General features: G+C 31.7%; 1 protein-coding gene across 1 annotated transcript in view; it reads left to right on the top strand.

The window, feature by feature from the left end:
- Positions 1-10719: 10719 nt before the first annotated feature.
- The window catches only part of LOC135129587 (transcriptional regulator ERG-like), a 34918-nt gene continuing 22338 nt past the window's right edge, over positions 10720-23299 (top strand). The window contains exons 1-2 of the mRNA XM_064056771.1: positions 10720-11578; positions 17235-17519. Of these exons, the coding sequence (XP_063912841.1) occupies positions 10735-11578; positions 17235-17519 (1129 nt within the window). The 5' untranslated portion in view covers positions 10720-10734. The remainder of the gene's footprint in view (positions 11579-17234; positions 17520-23299) is intronic.

Genomic DNA, 23299 nt, shown 5'->3' with positions numbered 1-23299 from the left:
TCAAAGATCATCCCGACAGACGCAAGTTAAATAAAAAAAATCATATATTTATGTAGTATATTTCTTCCATCCTGTCCATAATCCAACAGTTTCTGGGAATATAAGAGATTCGTCTGAAAGTGCAAGCTTTTTTTTCCTTAATTATATAGTACAACTTTTAAATGAAGCTAAGAAGCGGCTCGAGAATACGAGGGACAATTTGTGAAACAATAGAAGTGAGTCATCACAATGTGTATTTATTAAACAGTATTTCAATACTCTAATGTTTACTTGCTGTGGGTTGTCGGCACCGGTAATAATGAACTTACCTCACCGCTGGCAGGCGCCAAAAATAAGAGAGAACATATCGTGACGGATAAACCGCAAACTTCCTGTGTGTTTTGCATGTGTTAAGTTGGCACCAGATCCGAAACCACGAGGATTACAGCCTCCCGCGCGGCGGCTGGCGCGTCGATTCTGGCTCATTTCTGAGAATTACTTTCGAAAATGGTAATGTTACTGATGGAAACCTAATTACATGCTTTATAAAACGTCAGGGTTTGATAAATAATGTATTGCTCTATTCGTTTATTGTTTAGCCGCCTATCCTCCAATTTCATAGAACCGAAACGTCCAATTGTTTTTTGACTTTGCCGCTTTTTTTACCGCTTCCGATTTTATCGCGTTTCTGCCACCCAAGAACTTACTTTACCCCACATCACGCTGGTGTCCGCAGATTGACGAATATTTTATTGCGGATAGGGAGATGTCGTAAAATTTGAATGTCACTCTTGGTAAACTGTTAAGTTATTTTGACCGCAAATATTTTAAGAATTCAGACACGAAATTTATGTGCCTGCTCTTTAGTTCTAGATAAAAGAGAGTATATGGCCAGGGACGTGTTCGTATGAACGGTAATATAGTTAGTCATATTTCATGTCGAAACCGCTCGACCAAGGTGGTATCCTTCTTTTGATTGATATACTTAAAAAGTTAATCCGTTGCTGACTTATTAGCATCACTAATCAAGTGTGGAAAAGAGCGGCAAAATTTGCTTTAATCGTCCATCCATAACTTGAATATATATTATTCACTATCCCACAGTAAAGGTTAGCGGTTTAGGTAAATGTGCCAATTTCATTATTTGTTTCAGCTTCTTAGATTTTATTTTTAGTTGGAAATGTTGTGTAACAGTTCACTAATTTATTCGTACAAAGCTTTGTGTAATAAAATAGACAAACAATGTTCACCATATGCGACAAAATTTATTTTTAATTTAAGAAGAATTTCATCTTGGCGCCGACTAAAGTGATTCATGAAAATTGTTGTAATTATTCATAGAATACTAAGAATTGTCTAGTCTTATATCTAATACTATAAAAATGTAGGTAGGCGTAGGAGGATTTTTGTTAACACAATCACATTTTGAAATATTCATAAGATTGAAAGTTTAAGGTGAGTATCATTTAGGCAAGAACTAACCAAATTATGTGTCTATTAACGTTATCAGTAGTTGACAATCTGCGCTACCAGCAAGTTCGTTTTGTAACATTCACTTGTCTATTGAATGGTATATTAGTTATTACAATGAAGTTAACTAGACACTGACAAGAAATTTATTCATGCATGAGCTTCTTGTTTCTGGTAGTTAACGGTTGGACTTGTAACATTTCGTTTCTCAGTGGTTATAGCCCAATAAAACTGACAAATGGATAAAAATTTAAATACATTTTAGAGCATCAACGGTTAGACAAAAAATTGGAGTTAATTATTAACTTAATAATTAACTTAATTATTTAATTTAGCTTAATTAGCAAAATATGAAAATCGAACTGAACATAAATCTACGTTTTTTAATAATTTTGTTAATTTTAAATTCTTTGATAAACATATCTGTATTTTACCTTTATGTTATTTAGAAAACCATACTGTATAATTTACAACGTATCGATTGGTCTTAGAATACGAGGTAAAACGTTAACCAAAATATAATATTTATTTTGTCAAAATAAAAGGTCACTTAATTTTTTTTAAAGTAAATTTAACTTGACATGTGCAGAAAATATGCAAATTATCACAAAGAAGTTGGTCTAAGGTTACTTAGACACAAGGTCTTTTGCCCATGAAATATTATCCGACAATCCATCGAAAAAGTATAAAATTTGATTTTGGGAAATTATTTTTTTTAAGCTAACTCCTAAAATGAAAAAATATAGATAATACCAGTTACACTGTAAAGAAAAAAAGTGGCCCATAAGGAAATCGAACTTGCAACTTTCGTGTTATTAGCCTAGCCTATATCTAGTAACCACAGTTCTACTCAAGAGTTGGTGTTCTTTTTTGTTGTATTATTATAAAAGGTTGTTATACAATTTTGATTTTTTTGCATAAATTTGAATGCATTTTTTTTCTTCGACCCTAGAGAACAATAAAACATATTAAACTTTTTCGTTTAATTTTGCGGATTTTACTTTTTTCTATGAGAACCCCTATAAGTTATAATAAATATATGTATGTAATGTTAAATTCAATGTAAATAGGCGTGTGATATCAATTTGAATAGATGCATGGTAATACTAATAATAACAGTGTTGAATTATCAAATTTTCAGGAAAATCTAGAGATCCGATTCCGATTTAATCAATAAAATAAATTGACTATCCATTCATTAATTTTTTTCAGTCATTCTGTACAACCAATTAAAAAAATATGAGTGGAATCATAAATCACAAGTACAGACTCATCATATTTTGCATATTGTGACAGGATTTATTCGGCAAAATTTTGAGATGACGTCATCAATTTCTTGGGAGAGTAGACAAATATATTTTAGTTAAAAATTAAATTTACCGTGCTTACGATAACTTTAAAACGTGTGCAAGATTCACACTCGGTTTTGCAATTACTGGTTTATTCAACAAAATAGATTGACTTAGGTTCATTAATTTTTTTGAGTCACGGTATATAAGTAATTCCAAAAAATATGCATCATATTTAGCACATTTTAGATAAGCTTTGTTCGGAAAAAACTTTGGAATGACGTCATGAATTGGGTGAGGGGGGGGGATAAACAAATATATTTTGGTTAAAAATTTACCACGCTTACGATAACTTTAAAACATCTGCAAGATTTCAGAGCATTCAGTTTTGCAGTTTCAAAATTAAATTGTAAAATGTTCATATACGATTTTGATTTTTTTCCAAAAATCTGGATGTCTCGGGTAAAAAAATCAACAATAGAACTATGTGATTTTATACAATTTAAAACCCATTTTCTATGTTACAATTTTGAGGTGACGTGACCATATTGTTGGTGGGGATAATACACGTAGGTATAGAAATTTGACAACAATCGGAGCAGTAGTTTCGGAGATTATCTGTCTAATAAAAATTCACATGGATGTACAGATAGACAGACGGAAACGGGACACCTATGTTTTTGTACTCTAGGGGTGATACTGATATATACATCGACACATTGTGAAAGTAGCCAGTCTCTCGATGGACTCGATTACAATACTTCCTTAGCCGGTCGGGAATTAAAAATCAAGGTGGAATAATAAACCACAAGTAGTATGTTATTGTATAAAATTTAAATAGTGTTTACTTCGCAAAATTTTGAGGTAACTTCATTAAACTGTTACTGGGGATAATCAGATATATTTTAGTTAGCGTATACGATAGTAAATACAATATAAAATTATTTGCTTCTCTACCAAATTAACTAAAAAACAGTTATACAGAAAAACGTTTTTCATTCAAATATTTCATTAAATGAATGGAAATTTTAAAACAACCAACACAATGAAATGTATTTTCGAAGAAACGATAAAATACCCTCTAATTTTACATGAATTAACTGTTTGATGGTGTCTAATCAAATCACTATAAAAATATTGACAACGTAAATTAACCATCGTGACTTTTGAAATCGGTGTTTCATGACATTTTCTTCCACATATGGGTAAACCTGTACAATTTTCATTTCATGCAGGTACATTTTGTCAAAGCAATCTCGGCAGCTTTCATTATTTATAAATCTTTTATTTAGTTTTGTAATATAAGTACTTAATTAAAAGCTCAATGATGGTAAAAATTACCTAGATACTGATCCAGGCCAAGCAGTGCCTGCAGCCACTAGTGATTATTTACTGCATCCGTTCAGGTAAAGCCATGAAAGCTGTATTTCTGGCGCCATTCTAAAACTCCATCATCAGAATCTACTCATTAGACATAGAGTGAGCTTAACCACAAAATTGTAATTATATACCTAGAAAACATGTTTTCTTGTAAATGTGCCACTACTAATACAAAAAATTGCAGTCTTATATGCGCCAAACTGCCCTCGCTTCGAAAACCGAAGAAATCACACAGTGGTTTTGCTTGATTAAGAGAGTTCATCAGTCAATTTTTCGTCAAGAACTACTAAAATGTAAATGTGAAATCGACATTTTGTTCATTCAAATTTTGAATTGAACGTTGTGTCGTCAGCCTTTTCTGAGGGTAAATAAATGTGATGAGTTATTAAATAAATAAATAAATAATTATGTTTCATTTTTTTGGTAGAAGCTCAATTCTGATTTGTATAATTATTTTTTAAAAGTATGTCGTAACTTTAACAGGATTTATTTGAACACTAACTTCGGTAAGGATTATTTATTTTGCTGTATGCAATACAGCATCAGCGAATTTATATTTCCACTAAACATCCCGGGTTGCAAAAAAGTAAATGTCTGAGAAAAATACAAGTAAGAAGGCGTCTGGGATGTATTGTTTAGTAAACGTTTATGTACGAGTTTTTTGAGATTCCGTCATCAATTTTGTGTGCATGTGGTTTCGAAAATTTTCAAAATTTTCAAAGTTTTCAGGATAATCCACAAGTGTAAAAGTATATATAATTAAAACATAGTGTCAATTTTCATGTAGAGTCGTATATTATACTACATTATTTTAAGTAAGGTTTACTTAAAAAATGTTGAAATTATTTTTTATCACCATTTGTTTGGAGAGGATGGTAAACGTCAATCTTAAATTACATTTAAAATTTTAAATTGAGATCAAACGAAAATTATCAATAATAAACGTCACCAATAGACTATAAACGGAAACAAGAAACCGACATTTGCGTATTTTACAAACTGTGAAACGCCATTAAATATTATATTAGATACCTCTCAAAACGTGAAAATGACTCTATTACAATATTTTCTTTATTATGACTTGATAAATTAAAATATGAATTCTGGCACATTTCTGTTCGTTTTCACATAGATATACCTACAATATTTCTTTTTTTATTGATTATGGCGTTAGATACATATACGATAACATTATAAATGCGTTGTGATGTTTGGTACTAACCGTTAAAAAACTTGGTCAAATCATTTATTACTTTATTAAGCCTGTCAAATGTAAGTTTTTGATTTCAGTTTTAAAATAAATAAGAAAACGTGAAAAAGCTTGCACTAACGCTTTAAATAATAATGATACAACAAGAAAAAATATACCTACTGTTAAATAACCAAAAAATGCCGTGAAGGTAATAATTATTTAAGATATTCAGAGTGCTTCGACGGCAGAGAATTAAAAAAAAAGGTATATTAAAAAATGGGGTAAAACAGTGATTTTATGTTTTGGTATCTACAGAGTTGAGTGTAAAAATTTAAGATTTTTAATAAACACTCAATTCACACATAAATAAAATATAAAAATCGGCTAATTCCACAATAAATCGTATTTTTTTAAATAAATTCAAAAACAGTTACCTAAGTGACAATGCATTCCCCATGACAAAACAAATGACGTCTTGTGGTTGAAGACGTGGATACGACGCACATTTACTAATTATTATTCGTGATATAAAAGTATAAAAATAAGTTAACCAGGAAAGATTACGAACTTGGAAATTTTTGTAATTATGTTGTTCACACAGGCGTCACTAATACACTTCCCCACAAAATTAATGCATCATTTTGTAAACTGGAATTTTTGTATTATTTCACATTTCAAAAGGCTTAGGCAGAAACAAAATTTATGAAAGCAAAAAACAAACAGTTATTATGTTTGCGCATTAAAAAAAGTTTGGTAAAATACGAATGGTGAGTTAATTTTGTGGGGAAGCATATTTTCATGGGATGTATGAATCTTGAACGAAGTAAATTTATTATGATAATGATAAAACTCTATAAAAAAAATGTAATATGTATTAAATGTAGACCTTTGTCTTATTAGAATTATTTTAATATATTTTTATAATAGTTTCTTCCCTTCGTCTGATCTGTGTGTGTACTGAAACGATGGTTGTGGACGAGAACTGCTTGCCTCTCTGAAGCGTGCTAGGGCCAGATTTTAAACCGAATTAGATCCCGAAAAAAACCCGCCAGTCAGTATTAGCCAGAAAACTGCATGGTTATTTGTGAAACTCCATAATGGGATTTTCTGCAATGAAATCGTAAATAAAAAATACATGGAAAGTGCTTTAGTTTATTATTTTTGTGATAAACTAAAATTCACAAAATTAATGAGTAATGACCTATGGAGTTTTGTTCTCAAACATCTGACTCAACTACTATTACTGCTATAAATAAGTGTGTCATCTTTTGTTAGAGCATTCCAAGGCAGAATACTGTCTACATTCTCCTAAAGAAACACTGTAAGTGTCAAAAATATATAAACCAACTTTTGGTTGACCTTTGATTTAATATACCTATTTCGAAATTAGAAATTTGCTGTAGAATTACAAATTGATGAACTTTATAAAATTTTGCTTTTAAAAAACGGACACTGTTTTTTATTTCGCTGTAAGTTGAATACAAATTTAAAATTTTTGAGGATTTACCTGTAGGTTGCAGCAGCATTTAATTTAAGTGTAAGTTAATAATAATTAATTAAGCATTAACTATGTAAACAAACAGACTGTTGATTAAAAAAATACAACTACATAATTTCATCTTAATTGAAAATGGGTTTTACCGTAGTGGTGACTACCTATTAATATTTCGTGATTTGGTAAATCAGTCAAAAATTTAATGAATTTTGGAAACCATGGATTGGACACATAAAAAATAAACCTCTTTGTAAACAAACAATCGTGACGAATTAAAAAAAATCAGTTGTAACTACTACGGCTGGTGATATTGAAATTTAAATTTCAAATAACGGTCAAATAACGACATTTGCATAAATGACCACATATTCTAGTTACTGAGATATCAAAATATCACACCTTGATATATCACTGTAATCGTTATTTTATCATTTGTGTGGATTAATTTACTGATATTGGTAATAATTGATAACTCAAAATTTGCACCCAGTACATCTTTACAAATTTCTAGCTCTGTTGAGACAAAATATAATCAAATATTTAATTTAAATCATGCTAACGTGGTGACGTCATTAAAACAAAAACCCTGAAAACATTTCTTGCATAGATATTAACATTTTTTTACACTTCTATCTTATTGAAGGAGATAATAAAAAACCCTTTGATACAAGAGTTATTTATATAGAGTTATCATTTTAAAGTTTGTTCATTGCGGTTGTGAACAGTCAAAGTGTCAGCCCCCACTAGAGAAAAATTGATATAGATTAAAATTTTTTTACCACGTGTTTCTTTTATTTGATACAACCCCTGTATTTGTTTTATTTTTAAGGATTAACATATAGTTCTTTGAGCAAATTTGTATTATTTTAAAAAGTTTCTTATGTGAATAAATGACATGAGTGTCAATTTTTCAAGCTACTTGTCATCAATAGATATGAATTTTTTCTCTATTTTATTGAATAACTTTTTAAGTGTTGATTTTAGAATATTGGTTGCTTTTGAGTTTAAAAAAAAAATCAGTCTTTCCATTTATGAAAAAATATACCTAGTATTCCATAAAAAATAAAGTTAACGTCATTTCCGGTTCTACCGGAAGTGATAATAAAAATGCGAGGTTACCATCACATAGATCTTTTAAAATGATACAAATTTACTCAACGAACTACAGGTTTATCTTTAAGAATAGAAAAGTTACAGGAGTTGTATCAAATAAAAGAAACACCCTGTATATAGTGGCGCCAGTGTAATGACAGTTGTTGACAGCCTTGGCATGTAGGAACATTTCATTTAACTTCTGTGTTTGGTAGAAATGTAAAAATGTGAACTAAATTTAAATGACGAATACAATAAATCTAATCTCAAAAGTACTTTTACCAGAAAAACTACATTTTGGGTATAGTACGACCAAAATTATCTAAAAGCTAGTACAGTCAAGAAACTTGTAAAAAAATGACACTGACAATTCACAATCTTAGTGAATAAATTTTAGTTAAGACATTTGACGAACGGAATTGCCAATACATTTTCAAAATGTAGTATCCAGACTTATTGTTACGAAATTTTAAATATAACCTATCCACAACTTTCTTTATATAACACAAGAGTAGCATTTTTTAAATTAGTTTATTATTATCTTCTTTTTAGCATTTAATTGAAGGTTTTCATGACACATTTTTAAAAATCAATATCTCAGTTGTTTATGGAAATCTCGGAACGCGGTTTTCATCACTGTTTTCAGCTTAGAGAACTCTGTAAGTTCTCTGGAAGACATTGTCGATTTTTTTCCTTGGAAGGGAGATACTGTAAAAATAGCTTTTTCGACACAATCTTCCTTCTTTTACTGTAGCTCATTTCATAAAAAAAAAGTCGACAGTGTTTCCCAAGCAATTTATAAAGCTTTGTAAGCTGAAAACAATAGTGAAAACCGCGTTCCGAAATTTACATAAGTAATTAAGATATTAATTAAAATATTTTTACATTAATCAATGAAATTTAATTTTATATATATATTTAAAATTTCATAACAATAAGTCTGCTAATAACGGAGATACATTGCATTCTGAAAATGTATTGAAAATCCCATGAGCCAAACATAGGGAGCAAGTGACACATTTGGAATAGAATAGTCAATAATTTAAACAAACTTCTGAACAATTAAAATGTCACCAGTTTTTTTTTATACTGTTCTTCGTTAGAGGAATTATATCCAAAAGTGTTTAAAAAAAAAATTATAATAAAAATTCGCTCTAAATTCGCCATAGATCAGTAGTGAACCTAATGTCTAATAGTTTTTGGAGATTTTTATATAAGGGGCTGACAAATTGGCTTGATTTTTTAATTGGCCCCACTAAGAGGTGAGAAAATGAATACAGTTCACTGTGTCTTTGTGTAAATATGCAGACAGCATGCTGTAGTTCATGGTAGTTTTCAATAAACGGAACCATAAACACCAATAAAACGTGTTTGCAATGTTTTAATTTTTGATAGGTGATGTAGTGGAAGGCACGGCTTTATTATGAAGCAGTACTCTACTAACACATATCTGGGTTCGCATTTCGTACAGTAGTAAGAAATTCACACACCCTAAAATAATGCTTAATATTTTCAAAACTGGATTGTTTTTATAGAAAAATAAATGAGCTTAAGCTTTTTTGCAAGTTTTAAAATGTTTGTAGCAACGTTTTTTACTTCATTGTTTAGTACGATATATTTGGCGCTCTCTACATTAGCTAGGAAAAGTACACCGCATCAGGTTTCCTACTTTGCCGGTAACACATTATACGCATTCTGCACACATCCGTTTTGCTAATAAATTACTGTTTACTGTCATTATATAATACCTAATCTTATACTGACTTTTTTCGGTTGTCTATGCATGTTCTGATTTAAGTAGGCGTGAATAATTATTTTTAGCACATTATCAATAATGTGTTTTAAGATAAAGCACTATTTTAGCTATTTAGTAATAATATTCATTTCTCTTGATAACAAAAAAAGAAATTCAGTCGTTTGTGTTCTCCTAAGGTCATTACTAATTGTTTATTATTAGAAAACGTAGTGACATAATTTGTTAAGAACCTCACACTAATTAATTTTTTTATAAACAAAGAATAAACTTGAACCTAGTCACATTTCTGGTTTCCTGTTAACGCTTCCAAGAATCCACGAATTTTGCTATTATACAAATTAAAAATTTCGGTTATCAAAGTCAAAAAAAAAAAAAAATAGAACGCTTTTATATATAAAGTAGTTTTAATCTCTTTATAAGTCACTAATTTACGGCCCGAGCTATCCCCTACAGCTTTGATCTCTAACGCCAGAATGTTTCGGTTCTTTTTGGCGTGATTTAAGGACAATACCAGATTCGGCAAGGTTAAACAACAATAACAAACAACCTACACATCCTGTTTTTATACTCATCATTAAAAGCTGCGTGAAAAAGAGCAACATAATAATTTATAGTAATAAACCCCCCTGTAAATATACGCCTTTTGCAAAATCGATCCAATGAAAATTGGGTAAACATTTTTTTTATGTTGAAGAGGAGTGCCGTCTTTTTTTGGGTACTCAAGTTTAGCCAATTGATCGCTGCCTCAACTTCATTCATAACAACTGGTTTAAGAAGGTGCTTTATTTCAGTACTATAGCAGCATCCGAAGCACAACGTGCACCGCTTATGTGCAAATAATGTAATGTCAATGTGAACGATCGTAAATTAACATATTATATGATTCACTATCTCCGCGGAAAGTCGTATTCTAGGAGCGGAAGATAATTAAGGAGGTTGAAAAAAATTAGAGGATGTAGAACGCCGCTTCGCTGGGTTTTACCGAATGCTAACCGCCAAGAACTAAACTGCATTGAAAGTCGGTGCGTTGCTCATATAAAATTAAAGTTTTCCCGGAATTTGATGCGTGAATCAGTTAGCAATGATCTCTGAAAGTGGTGAATCAACGGCCAGTAGAAGCGCTGCCCCAAATGGTTTCACATCGAAAGTGGATGCCAGAAATCCCAGCGAGGACTCACTGTTTCAGAAACTCAAGACCTCGGAACTGCTGAAACATTTATTGAATACGCGAACGGAAAAAAAGTCGGATGTGAAATTGGGTGAATCACGGTGCAAGAACAAATCCCAGCTTCCAGTGAGTCAGCCCGAAAAGAGAACCGTTTATCGAGCAAAAGATGAGTCAATAAATAAAATACCGAAGGTACTACCTCCAACGTGCAGTTCGCGTGCAGAGCCAGTGCTAAGTGGTGCAAAAGTTTGCAATAATGGAATTATGGACAAAACGTACAGTGAGAGCAGTGAACTCAGTGAAGTACAAAGTTACAGAGACCACCTGCAGCGATTTCTCAGTGATGAAAGTTCCCAATCCCAAAATGACGGACTGTCCGAAGAAGATTTGCCCGTTTTGTCCAACGACATGCTTTCGACGGAGACGATGGATTTCATACTTTCGGAAGCAGAGAAAAACCTCCACATACAATCACCGCCTTCTAGTCAAGTTTCTCAGGATAGCGATAGCTACGAATTTACCGAATTACTGCCCATATCCAAATTACCCTCGTATTTTGAATCGTCGTTTCATTCACAATCTACCTCAAAAGATGAGGCTTTCGTTAGCGCTGGATTCAATCCGACGGGAGTCGAAGATAGCGTAAGGAGCAAATCAACCGACAGTATTAATTCAAACCAAAATAATGAAGCTGCAGCTGGCAGAGATACCGACAGTGATAGTGATGTTGATAATGCAATGGTTTTAGTTCCTTCTGGTAAGTCTCTTTTAAAAGTTTTAAAACAAATGCCGTTATTGATTGAGATGTTAATAAAATATTTCCTGCAACAAGTGAACCTTCATTACACCTGTACAAACATCCCTTTTTACATGACATTTAAATAAAAAAAAATGCTGTCATAAAATCCGTGAAATTTTATTGTAAATTAACAAAAAACATAGGAGCGATAATTTTTGTCTATGATTTGATTGTTGACGTTTTTACTTTTGTAAAAGTTTTATGTAATTAATATACACAGTGGGGTAAAAATTCCCTTAAATATAAAAAAAAGGTTTTTAAATATGAACATTACAAGTATCAATATGCATTATAGGTTAAAAAGAGAAAATACATAAATCAGGGACAGCATTAACCAAAAACATATTTCTATATTACTACAAGGAATAAAATTTTAATAAGTTTAGATTAAAAAAAAAAATGTAGGAAAATTTATACACCTGTTTGTTTAATCGACTCAACAAAATATCACGGTTTACAGGGCGGTATAACAAAACTAGTTTTGCTTAACAAGGCAATTAAACTGCGTAAAGTGTTAAAAAAGTACGACGATTACTTAAGTCAGACATGCACGCAATTTGAAATTTAAGGAACTAAAAATGTATTTAATGTGTATGGAGCAAAGAGAAGTCTTTTTTAGGTTGGATATAAACAAACCTGTACAGATTACCACTGCTGTTTTTTTAACTTCCACTGATTAATTTTATGGTAATAGCAGTTCTAATAGTCTTTAATTTGCCATAATATTAAAGCAATCACTTTGCAACGCTGTTCAATTCAAGTTAAATACCTGATGGTTTTCTTATTTCCTTTTTCTTATTTTTTTATTTAATTATTTGCATTAATGACCGACCTGAAACTAAATAGTTTGACTTTTGTTGTACTTGTAAAACTTTTTTGTTAACAATTATTTTTTTTTTACTAAATGCTGTTTTGATTATGACATGTCGAGTTTTACTCAGTCCTAAGTCAGTTTTACGCACTTGCAAAAATAGGTATTATTGTTATTGTTTGCAGAAATAAAGATGTAGCACTTTTTTTTTAATTTTCCTTCTTATAGGTTTTGAGCCAACTGTATATCGTCAGAAAAGATTAGTGTTAATTCTCATTATAAAATTTCTATTCTTTTATCGATTTTAAGTCCTTTATTTTCTATAAGTTATCTTTTTTTACATTATGTCAAAAATCTAAACGTGAATATCTACGTTCATTTTATTTATTTTCCCATTTTTACTATAGGTATTTTTTTTCCTTCCTTATTTATTTGTCTAGAAACTATGTCGACATTATTTTTATTCTTATTACTGTATTATTTATACTATTTTATCTCGTTTGTTATTTTCTTGTTTTTTTTTGTTTTTTCATTGTTATGTTTCAAGCAAATATTTTTTTAACAAAGATAAGAAAGTATGTGTTAAATGTATTCTGTTTCCTGTTACTATATTTTAGTTTCATTTTTACTTTTGTTTCGTTCCATTTTCTGATTTATTTTATTATAAGTATTATTATGGTGCATTTTATTTTCCTATTGTTATTTGGAAACCTCCTAAAGTTGTGAACAGGAAGGATAATATAAAATAACTTTATATTTATAAAAAAAATAGTTTATCTTTTTTTTGAAAAATTGTTCGTACTTTTTTAAAGTTAAAAGAGAAAACAATCCAACTGTAACTTTATTAAATATCCTAAGTAAAATGTATGTGACATGCTTATAAACATACTCAGGGTTTCAGATTTTTTTTATTTTGTTTGGGGCGTGGTTTATATTTTTTCAGTTTAACAGAATAACAATCAACAGTTAATATTATTCGATGTAAAAAAACAAAATAAAATAAAACCTCCAGATATGTCGATTAGCAGTTACGTAATAGGGGAAGGTGGGGTGCGACGGGATATCTGCAGTATTTCGTAATTCGTACCACATACCAATGGTAGGTCAATACATGCGTGAGACTTGCCATTCAAGTCCCTCTTCAAACCCATATGCGGTATTCGACCAGGCGGCCATGCTGTTGCACAAGAGCAAAAAACGCATTTTCCTGGTATTCATTAAAAACTTTTGTTATTTATGGCAAACATGACTAAACCCACTAAAGATTAAATGTTGGGAAACACTGCATTGCATACAAGGAACTAAGGATTGCAGTGACCATATTTTTTTTTTGGCAGTTTAATCTTAGTTTAACTGGTTTACACAAAACAAGTAGTACCAGATTTATTCAACACGATTTCGACATACATATTATGTTTCGAAGTTAATCTAGTAGCCGTCTATTTTTATTCATCTTCAGATTCTATTTGAAAACTTGTGCTTCATTGTACATTAAAAATTAAATATACCTGTTGCCCCCTCCACTCCCCTACACTATGATATTTGTAATTCTTCTACGTAAAAATTTATCAAAGTATTAGTACAAAGAATTAAACAGTATTTTCTTAACTTCAAATGCCAGCAAATACAGAATTTGACGTCAATAGTTTTTTGGAAGGGATGAACAGATCAATTTTGGTTAGCGTGTTATCATCTAGACAATAATTCTAAAGAATGTGTAAAATTTGAAGAAAACCCGTTCAGGATTTTTGAAGACTTGATCTCTTCAATAAATTTCCATACGCAACAAAGAAGGTGTTGAAATGAGCTTATTACAAACCTGTTATCCGAGAATACCTCATGGGTATCAGAAGATATTTTCATTGAAAATCTGTTTTATATATTTTCGCTAATATCATTACATACTTGTGAGGAGAACAATTATCTTAATTTCAGTAAGTGCACTGTAAAACTAAAGTCACTGTGTTACTACGATTTTTGATAAATTGGATAAGGCGTTCTTAAGATAGTCGATAACATAAATCGGTTCTTATATTTAAGTTTTTAGACATCTGGTGCAGCTAATTCCATAAATAAAAGCTTATTACTGACGCACATCCTCACGTTAAGACGTAATAAAAAAGATTCAATAATTTTTTAGATGACGCCATCAACTCTGTGAAGAAGACGAAAACATAAAGTCTAATTCATATCTTCTAACCTCTAATTCAATAAAATCAAAATTTCAATTAGTGTATTACATCATCTTTGACATAAGCTGCAAAATTTTAACAAATGGGGAAATGTATATTTTCGTATTCTTCTACCTGTAAAGTATCAACAAATATACTCCCCTTAGCTATTGTTCAAGAAACAAACTTGTGTACATCAAAATTCGCTAGATTTATAAATTTTGTAAATCGGAATCTCATATCATGCAATTTTTCAAAATTTTAAATTTATCTACTGTCAAGTAAGGAAATTATTTAATTATCTAAGAATGAGTTCTTTACTAAAATATCCACTGAATATTTATTGAAAGACGCATGTTATCCATTGTATTAACAATATACAATATACTTTCTAGTTTACCACGATCAAAGACAACCATGGATTTTTGAAGATTTGTGTCTGTGATAAAATTTTCGTCTTGTCAGATTACTGTCAATTGGAAAATTTGACTGCAAGAATCAAATGCGAATCTTCAAAAATCTATGGCCTTCTTTGACCGTGCTTTTTGTTGTTTTCTCTGTAGTTGGTTGCATTGAGAAAATATCAATTTTGTTACACTTTTCAAATGAGGAACTTGGTATATTGTACCAGTGTAAACACATATTACACATGATATTTGGACAAGTGAGTAATCAAGTTCATTATCACAACGAAGCATCAAATACACAGTCTATTTGGAAGAACAAACATCTTAATCATTCTGTAAACAAAAATTGGCAAAACAGAAGTTGTCAGTTTGAATTTCCAGTATACATATTTACATGGTGTATACTTATTTTGGAAAAATTATATATGGACTGTTTTATTCTAACAGCTTTGTCATTTACTTCAAAATCACTAGCCTTGTAAAAATCAAATTTTTAAATCAATAATTTGAAATTTTCGTTTCACCAAAATAAGTATAAACGCAGCAATGTTGAACGAAAATAATAAAAAATAATAATTTCAACAAGATTTCAATTATTACTATTGTCTCAGCTATTGGTTAGACAATTGTTTCAGTTTGACTGACTCGAAAATTTGTTGTCTAGATTACTGTAAAGTTCGTAGTAGTTATATTGAGTAAACAATATTTTTATATTACATAGTGTCCAGTGATTTTTTTAAATTTCTGCTCTAGTTACCCATGACACTTACGTCAGCAGTGAAATTGAAAATGCTTGGTAAATTGGTAACTAAAGTAGAAATTTTAATAATCACCTGATGAGATGATTTAAAAAGAGTCCTATAGTAGGCTACGAAATTTACTTTTAAAGTAATAATGTTGGCAACACCAACGCCTTCCTTGTTTAGTTTAACAGTTACGGCTAATAACTGTCAAATAAAGTGTCAAATAGCTGCTTTGCCAACATCATTACTATAAAAATAAATTTCATAGCCCACTAGAGGACTTTTTTTGATCATATGTTATAAGTCAGAAACAGAAAAGATGTTTCCATTCCATGGAACCGGAAATGCCTCTTCATCAAGTCTACTCTTCAAATAATAGGTGGCTATCCAGTTGAAATGAAACACGCTATATACTACTTTGGGTTGTAAAAAAAAAGAATTTCATTTCACGTCAAATTATATGATATATATGTAACTCAAAAATTATGAATTTTGTAATACTGCATTTTTGTACTATTTTTTATTTTATCTGAAATCTTGAAACTCGTGGCTTTTCGTTAATTCATTTAACTTATTGTACAATATATATAATACTGCTCTGAAATGAAATGGCTTCATTAAATTTTTAGTGATTATTCTTCTTATTAATTTTGACAGTTTTTTTAAACACCCTGTATACGCAACTCTGAAACTAAAAACATATTTACTAAAGTACGAGCACGACCGAATCTCAAAACTTCTTAATAAACATTTATTTCAACATTTTTAGAGTTTTAAGGCAGATAGGTAATTAGGGGTGAATTAGAGGTGCCATGTTGCAATTAAGCTCAGTCCGAAAAAACTGTGTGTCGTTATCCATTTCTTCTATAAGATAAGATCTTGGTTAATGGTGCATCATCTTTACAATAATATTAAAAATACTCAAGTTGTAATGTGACCGGAAACAAAGAAGAAATGACAACCTGCTTTTTCGTATTATCCAAATTGCAGAACGTCGTGTTTTTAAAATAATAACTATATTTACAAAACAACATTCTTTCACTTTTTAACGTCAAATAAGGTTATTTATTGGATTCGGTTAATAAATGCCTTAAATTTTCTTGACAATATTTGTAAAAATGTTTTGTAACATTAAAAACTAGTGTTTGTTGCAAATGCACCTAAATTTGAATTGAACTCTCACTAAGACCTCTGTAGGTGGTAAAATTTCCCTGCCAATCGCACAACCATGATTGATTAAAATATCATCATTAAATTGTGGTATACTTACTTTGATAACGTAACGGGTGATATTTTTGCAAGCCTTAAATTTAAAATAGAGAATATCTCAATATAGTTATTATTGCTACTGATACGTGTCTAAATGTAAAAAGGTCTACGGAACACTAAGGCCATGCGTCGCTTTCTAATTTTAAATTTGTATCGGCTCGTTATTACTTAATGAACCCTTCCAATAATTTAATAATCTCTTGCTTGTTTCAGATCCTCTAGAATGGACCAACACCCACATTAAATCTTGGCTGTCATGGTGTTCTCGGAAATTCTCGCTCAATCCAAAACCCGATTTCGAGAAGTTCCCCACGACCGGAACAGAACTATGCGAATTAACAAGAAGTGATTTTGAAGCCAAAGCAGGTTGTGCGAGAACAGGCACGATTCTTGCCAAACACATCGCCCATCTTCGTCACAGCGTAACTGGAAGGTCCACCAGTCCCCTGAACGTCGAATGCAAGGTGTTCGAGGACGACGACGACGACGACGAAAAAGGTAAAAATTAAAGCCGTCATTAACTCTTCTGGGGTGCCCTTGTGTCCGAAGGGACCGGACGTTGTTATTTCCCCCTGGGGAGAGTCCGAATGCGTTAATCTCTCCGAAAATCTTTGATAGTGATAATGATGATTGCGAGTCTTATCGGTGATTGGGTGTAGGGTGCGAGGATCTTGACTCTTAAATTATTATGCTTACGGTTAGAGAATTTTTCATTTTACGCCACAATGGTTTGGCTCGGAGCACAATAAGCATTTCTAAGAATAGACAAGGTGGTTGCGAGATTGGAATTAAAAGTTGTATGGGTTTTCCAGTGCAGGAAGACTTTGAAGTGCATACTGATTGTTTTTTTAAGAGTTGATGATTAATTGCTTCCAGTTTAGATACATCGCAGGAAGGATTTTTGGTTGTTTTAGCATTGCAAAGTATATTGCTAAGTATGACTATGTATAATTGTGATTATTATTTTATCGGTTTATCATTATTTTTATATTTTTCAAAGCCGACACTTGCTACTTAACAACTAATGATTTAAGAAAATTGTTATCAGTAGATGTATTTGTTTAATTTAGATAAACATACATGCGAAATTTCTTTTTTATTGACACTTTCTAACAATCTTTGTTAAAAGCTTATAAAAAGCACTAAATAAATATTTTTTCACATTGTCTTTTTATAATGCGTTTTGCGTCAAGAGTATATTAAATCTATTTTTTTTCTTACGAAGATTCGTTAGAAATGATAATTATTCCATTTGGTTGTTGTTATCTAAAAATTAACTGATTGTAGGAGACACTTATATTGCACGTTTCTTAGTACTGGCGCATCCACCAATTTTCCAACTTTCCTAAAAATATTGTTACGTCAATACTGTTTGAAAACTATTTAAATTTGTATAACAATTTTAAATGATAAAATAAAAACTTTGTATTCTAGCAGTATTTAAACTTGTTGTATCATTCGACTGCAGCAGCCATCACAATTCATAAGATTTGGTTTAAATTTCTTAGGTTTTAATATGAACGTAACAATTTCTTAATATTACAGACTTGTGCGAAACAGGTAGTAGTGAGCAAAAACACAATCAGTCGACATGGCATAAATAATTTTTTCTCGTAGTCTGTTTGGAAAGTGTAGAGTGAATACTAATTTATTACATATTCGTATAATGTCAATATATACGTAAAATAAGTTCTGATAAATACCTTACAAGTAGCTTCGTGTACATTATACTCTAAATAAGATTTTTTACTTCGTTTTGATGCAAATTTTCAGGAAAAGTTCCCAAAAACATAACGTTTAATCGTGAAAACCAACCTGTTCATAACAGCTTATATTTTTAAAAACCATCAAATTTTAAGTAAAATGATCTTGTTTTTATGTTTTTTTGGTGGATTTTTTTAAAATGCTTTAAATCATGAAAACTGGCCCATTTTTATATGTCAAAAAATTTAACAGATTCTTTAAAAAAAATAATTAAAAAACGGTTCTAACTATAAGTTGTTTTTTCTGAAAATGTGCATGAAAACGTTAAAGTGACCCTAAAAACGAAATAGAAAAATTTGTCTAAGATTATTTATTTACACAGAACTTCCTTCGCTCCTGAAATACAGTCCAACAAATCCAGCTTCTTCGAAAAGTCACAAAATTTAAATTTGATTTTTTGATAAGTTAAAAAAATATCATTCAATATAAAAGACAATATTAATCACAATCTAAGAAAAAGAAATGGCGCATAAGATGATCGAACTCGCGACCTTTGCACGCGATATAAAATGTTGTTATACAATGTGGATTTTTTGGCAAGTCTGAATGTCTAGGGGAAAAGCTCAAGGTGGATTCATAAACCACAAATACCTACATGAGTATGTTATCTACTTTATAAAATTTAAATAGTATTTATTATGAAAAATTTTAAGGTGACGTCGTCAAATTGTTGTTGGTGATGGTTAGACAAATTTTAGTTAGTATTTTACCATCTACATATGCAATAATTGTAACCACAGCATCACGTATAGTAGTAATATGCAAATATAGAAAAAAGAAATTAAATGTCGATTGGGGCAAAACCCCTATGTACCACCCTCGATGCGATGCCACTGATCCACCTTTTAAACAGTACGTGGAAAAACGTTCGAATAAAAACGATGTAAACACTTCAATTAAAAACTTACTTTTTGCTGATTATCATTCGTTCATTCATGTTAAAGGTTAATGCTAAAGATTATTAGTGGTAGAAACAAATGGTGGTCCTGAGAAGGACCAATTTTTGGTAATGTTTCATGGTGAGTCCACATTGTTTATTAGAACAAATACGTGTATAAGAGCAACTTAGAATGGTACTACTTTTTTACAATAAATGTTGAAAATGTTGTCCTTGACTGACAATGCAGGCTTCAGCACGTTGCAACTTGTTTCCACGGATACGTAAAAAAACTTCGGAATTCTACGAACTATAGCGGTTGCCACTTCCACTCATTGTCTTCGATAGTTTCTGGACACTGTTGATTTCCATGAATTAACTGTTTCATCCAACCTCAGACAAAAATCATACGAATTGAGATCGGGTAAACGCGGAGGCCAAGCTACTGGACCGTGTCCACCAACCCACTGGTTAAAAAATGGCTATTTGAGCATTCAGTTACTGGCCTAGCAAAATGTGGTGGTGCTCCAACATGCGAGTATCACATGCGAACTCGTTCACTTAGAGGCACTTCCACACCTAGCTGCTCTTCCAATGCATTGTTTAAAAACTCGGGATGGTGCCCCTCTGGCTCTGGGGAGATATTTTGATTTTAGTTTGTTGACCAATAACAATTTTTGTCGAATTTTTGTTATCGACGTTATTACTTATGCCCACAGGTGATAAATTTCTTTAAATTGTGTGTAGGAGGCTAATGACTGCATGACTGCGTTGTATCGTAACTTATTTTTTGTGTTTCATGAGACAAGCATTGAGGCTTCGTTTTACAAAATTTCTACTAAGAAAGTTACTTTTATCTTAGTCTGTGTCTAAAGACATCCCGCAAGTTTTTGGACATGATAAAGTTGTTTTATTTTCTGAGAGTTTATCATCCGGGCCTTTGGATCTTTTTCAGACTCATAACGCGTCCTTTAAACGATTGGTTCATTTACCCATAAACAGTCGTTTACACCAAGACGTTTCACAACCGACGATATATACTTAGATCCAAGCAGAGTCCATCCGTCCTTGATTTAAACATTTTATTTAATGAAAGTTCTCTCTTCAATTTGGATTGTCTTAATCCGACAAGTCTTTCGGATCATATCACTTTAAGCTTAATCTGCAAATTTGTTTTAGACCGTAAAAGCGAAGTATTTCGCTTAAGAAAACAGCTAAGATTAATTTTAAAGGAATAAGACAGTGTTTAGCAGGAACAAACTGGAAGTCTTTACTATTTTGTAGTTCAATTTCCGAAAACTGACATTTCTTCAGAACCATTTTAGACGACATTGTCGAATAAAATACTGCTACCATTGTCGTTAAGAGGTCTTCCAAAAAACCTTGCTTAATTGGTAGAATTCTATGTAAGAGAGAAGGAAGCGAGCACTCTGGTAATTACTTACAAAAGGTCTGAGTCCGAAGCTAGTAAAGCTAACAGAGCTTTCTCATGTTTCGATCGTTATGAAGGAGGCAAAACTTGCATATAATTCCTTAATCGTAGATACTACAGATATCAAGAGATTGTATAAGCATACACACACCAAACTGTCAGACTTGTGGCTATGCAAATTATGGAAAATTTGGGCCCTATAAAATAGTAACGGCGAAGTTGCCAAAATAAGTATAAGTAAACCACTTAAAAGAATCCTTGCATAGATGTAATACCCAACGTAGTTGATTCTCCTAATCCCTTTGGTCTTAGCAAGGGTGATTATTCCAAATATTTACATACGTGGTATACGGATAACTGAAAAAGTGTCAAATTCCCCTAGTTTTGATCTTTTTACCACTAGGCTTCTTGGTGTTATGCGAATGTCCTTAACGTACCTCTTATCATGTTACTGAGTCAATAATTTTTTTCCCAGCTTCCGTGTTACCACACTGGTGTAAACATGGAATCAGTCATTTATGATCCGTTGATCATATTCCTGCTAGATCATTCTTTGATACCAACACAATAACATGGCTTCTACTTGCCAAATCCATTCAATCGAAACTTTTATGTATTTATGTTATGGACCACAGAAGTTGATTTTTGGATTTCTCTAGGGCTTTCAAACGCGTTCTTAATCGTCGTCTGCTAGATAAATTACCCACAGGATTCCGTCTTGGATCCTTTGCCTTGGTTAACGTATACAACTGATCTAAGGAACGTAATCAAATCGTACTTTGATATCAAGCTGTACAACACAAGTTCTGATGCTGTGTTTCTGAAAGAGGATTTTCTTGTAGTCGAAAATGATCTAGTGATTAGCTCCTCCCACTTAACGTCGATATTCTTAGCAAGAAACCAAAGGTTTCGTTTGATATTAATGGCACTGAACTGACTAAATCTGACTGTTGCCAACATCTGGAAATATAAACTCGGTTTTTGCACAACTATTCCCATGGTGCTTTTGAAATTGTACAGAACATATGTCAACCCTATTGTTACGTTGTACGGGCGAATAAAATCGGCGTGGGTAAAACTCAACAATTTATTTCTCAATAGCTCAAATTTACACAACTAACTATTACAGTGATCAAGATTTTTCTGGAATTCATCGCAACTTCCGCTTCCAGGCCTTTGCCTAGCGAGCGCCGGCCGCTGTCATCGACGTGAGTCATTTCCGTATACACTAGAGACTAGAAAGGTCTCGACGGCCTATAGGTGTCGTACCGGGGCGGCGTATGGGTTTATTTCGTAACACTAGTTTGGAATTTGCTAAGTCCGCCTACTTTCGTATTCCCCAACGGGACATCCTACTTCTAGTGTTGGTATAGTGCAGAATAACTTACCACACAGTGCGGCCACGTTATTATCTCAAAGATTTGGGCTAGTGAATTTGAGAATCCTATCTGCAACACGGAAAAGAGATAACTAAATTTCGGCTTTCTAATCTTTGTCCGACCTGCAATCTCCTTCATCACTTGTTTACTTTGAACACAGATTAGAGAACCTAAAGGTACCGTTTTAAGTTGATTCAGAATCAATTTGTAAAAACTGTTAGGTGGTTTTCATCATCAATAGGGTTTCCGATGACTGGAACCCGCTGCCCAGTGAAATTGTTGACAACCAGTTGAGTTTTAAAATTAAATATGTTTCTTACGTACTCTTTCCCACTGAACAGCAGTTAACTTGTTTACCACCACTCGTTAGTGAAGCTATAACAGGTTCCTGCCAATGTATGGGCTTGAAAAATATTTTGAAATAAAAAATGTTTAATACACAACAATTCAATAAATACATGAGAATAGTAAGTATTAATAGACAAAAAAAATCTTTAATAATAACTCTTTCACTTGGCTAGGGAATGGTGCTTGTAATTCGTCTCTAATTCCCTTTCGCTTTCCCCTTAGATTTTTAAGCGGCACAAGTGCATTAACAAGTTCACTTCTAATTAAATCTTATTATTTCTAAGCCTTTCTTTTAAGTTCCTTATTTCGTTCGTTAAGTTTTATAAATGTAGAACTGATATGTATGTGTTTTCTTCGCGATTTCCTTCTGATGGATATTTCTGGGATCAGCTTCTATTCTTTTTTTTTAATTGCCAGTCTGCAATAACAGTAACAACAATCAATATAAAAAAGAAATAGACAGGTGGAAATATAGATA

Source organism: Zophobas morio, unplaced genomic scaffold, assembly GCF_036711695.1.
Source record: "Zophobas morio isolate AGI-343-1 ecotype UQ-CSIRO unplaced genomic scaffold, CSIRO_AGI_Zmor_V1 ptg000002l, whole genome shotgun sequence".
Taxonomy (NCBI): Eukaryota; Metazoa; Arthropoda; class Insecta; order Coleoptera; family Tenebrionidae; genus Zophobas; species Zophobas morio.
This window is presented reverse-complemented; position numbering and strand designations above follow the sequence as displayed.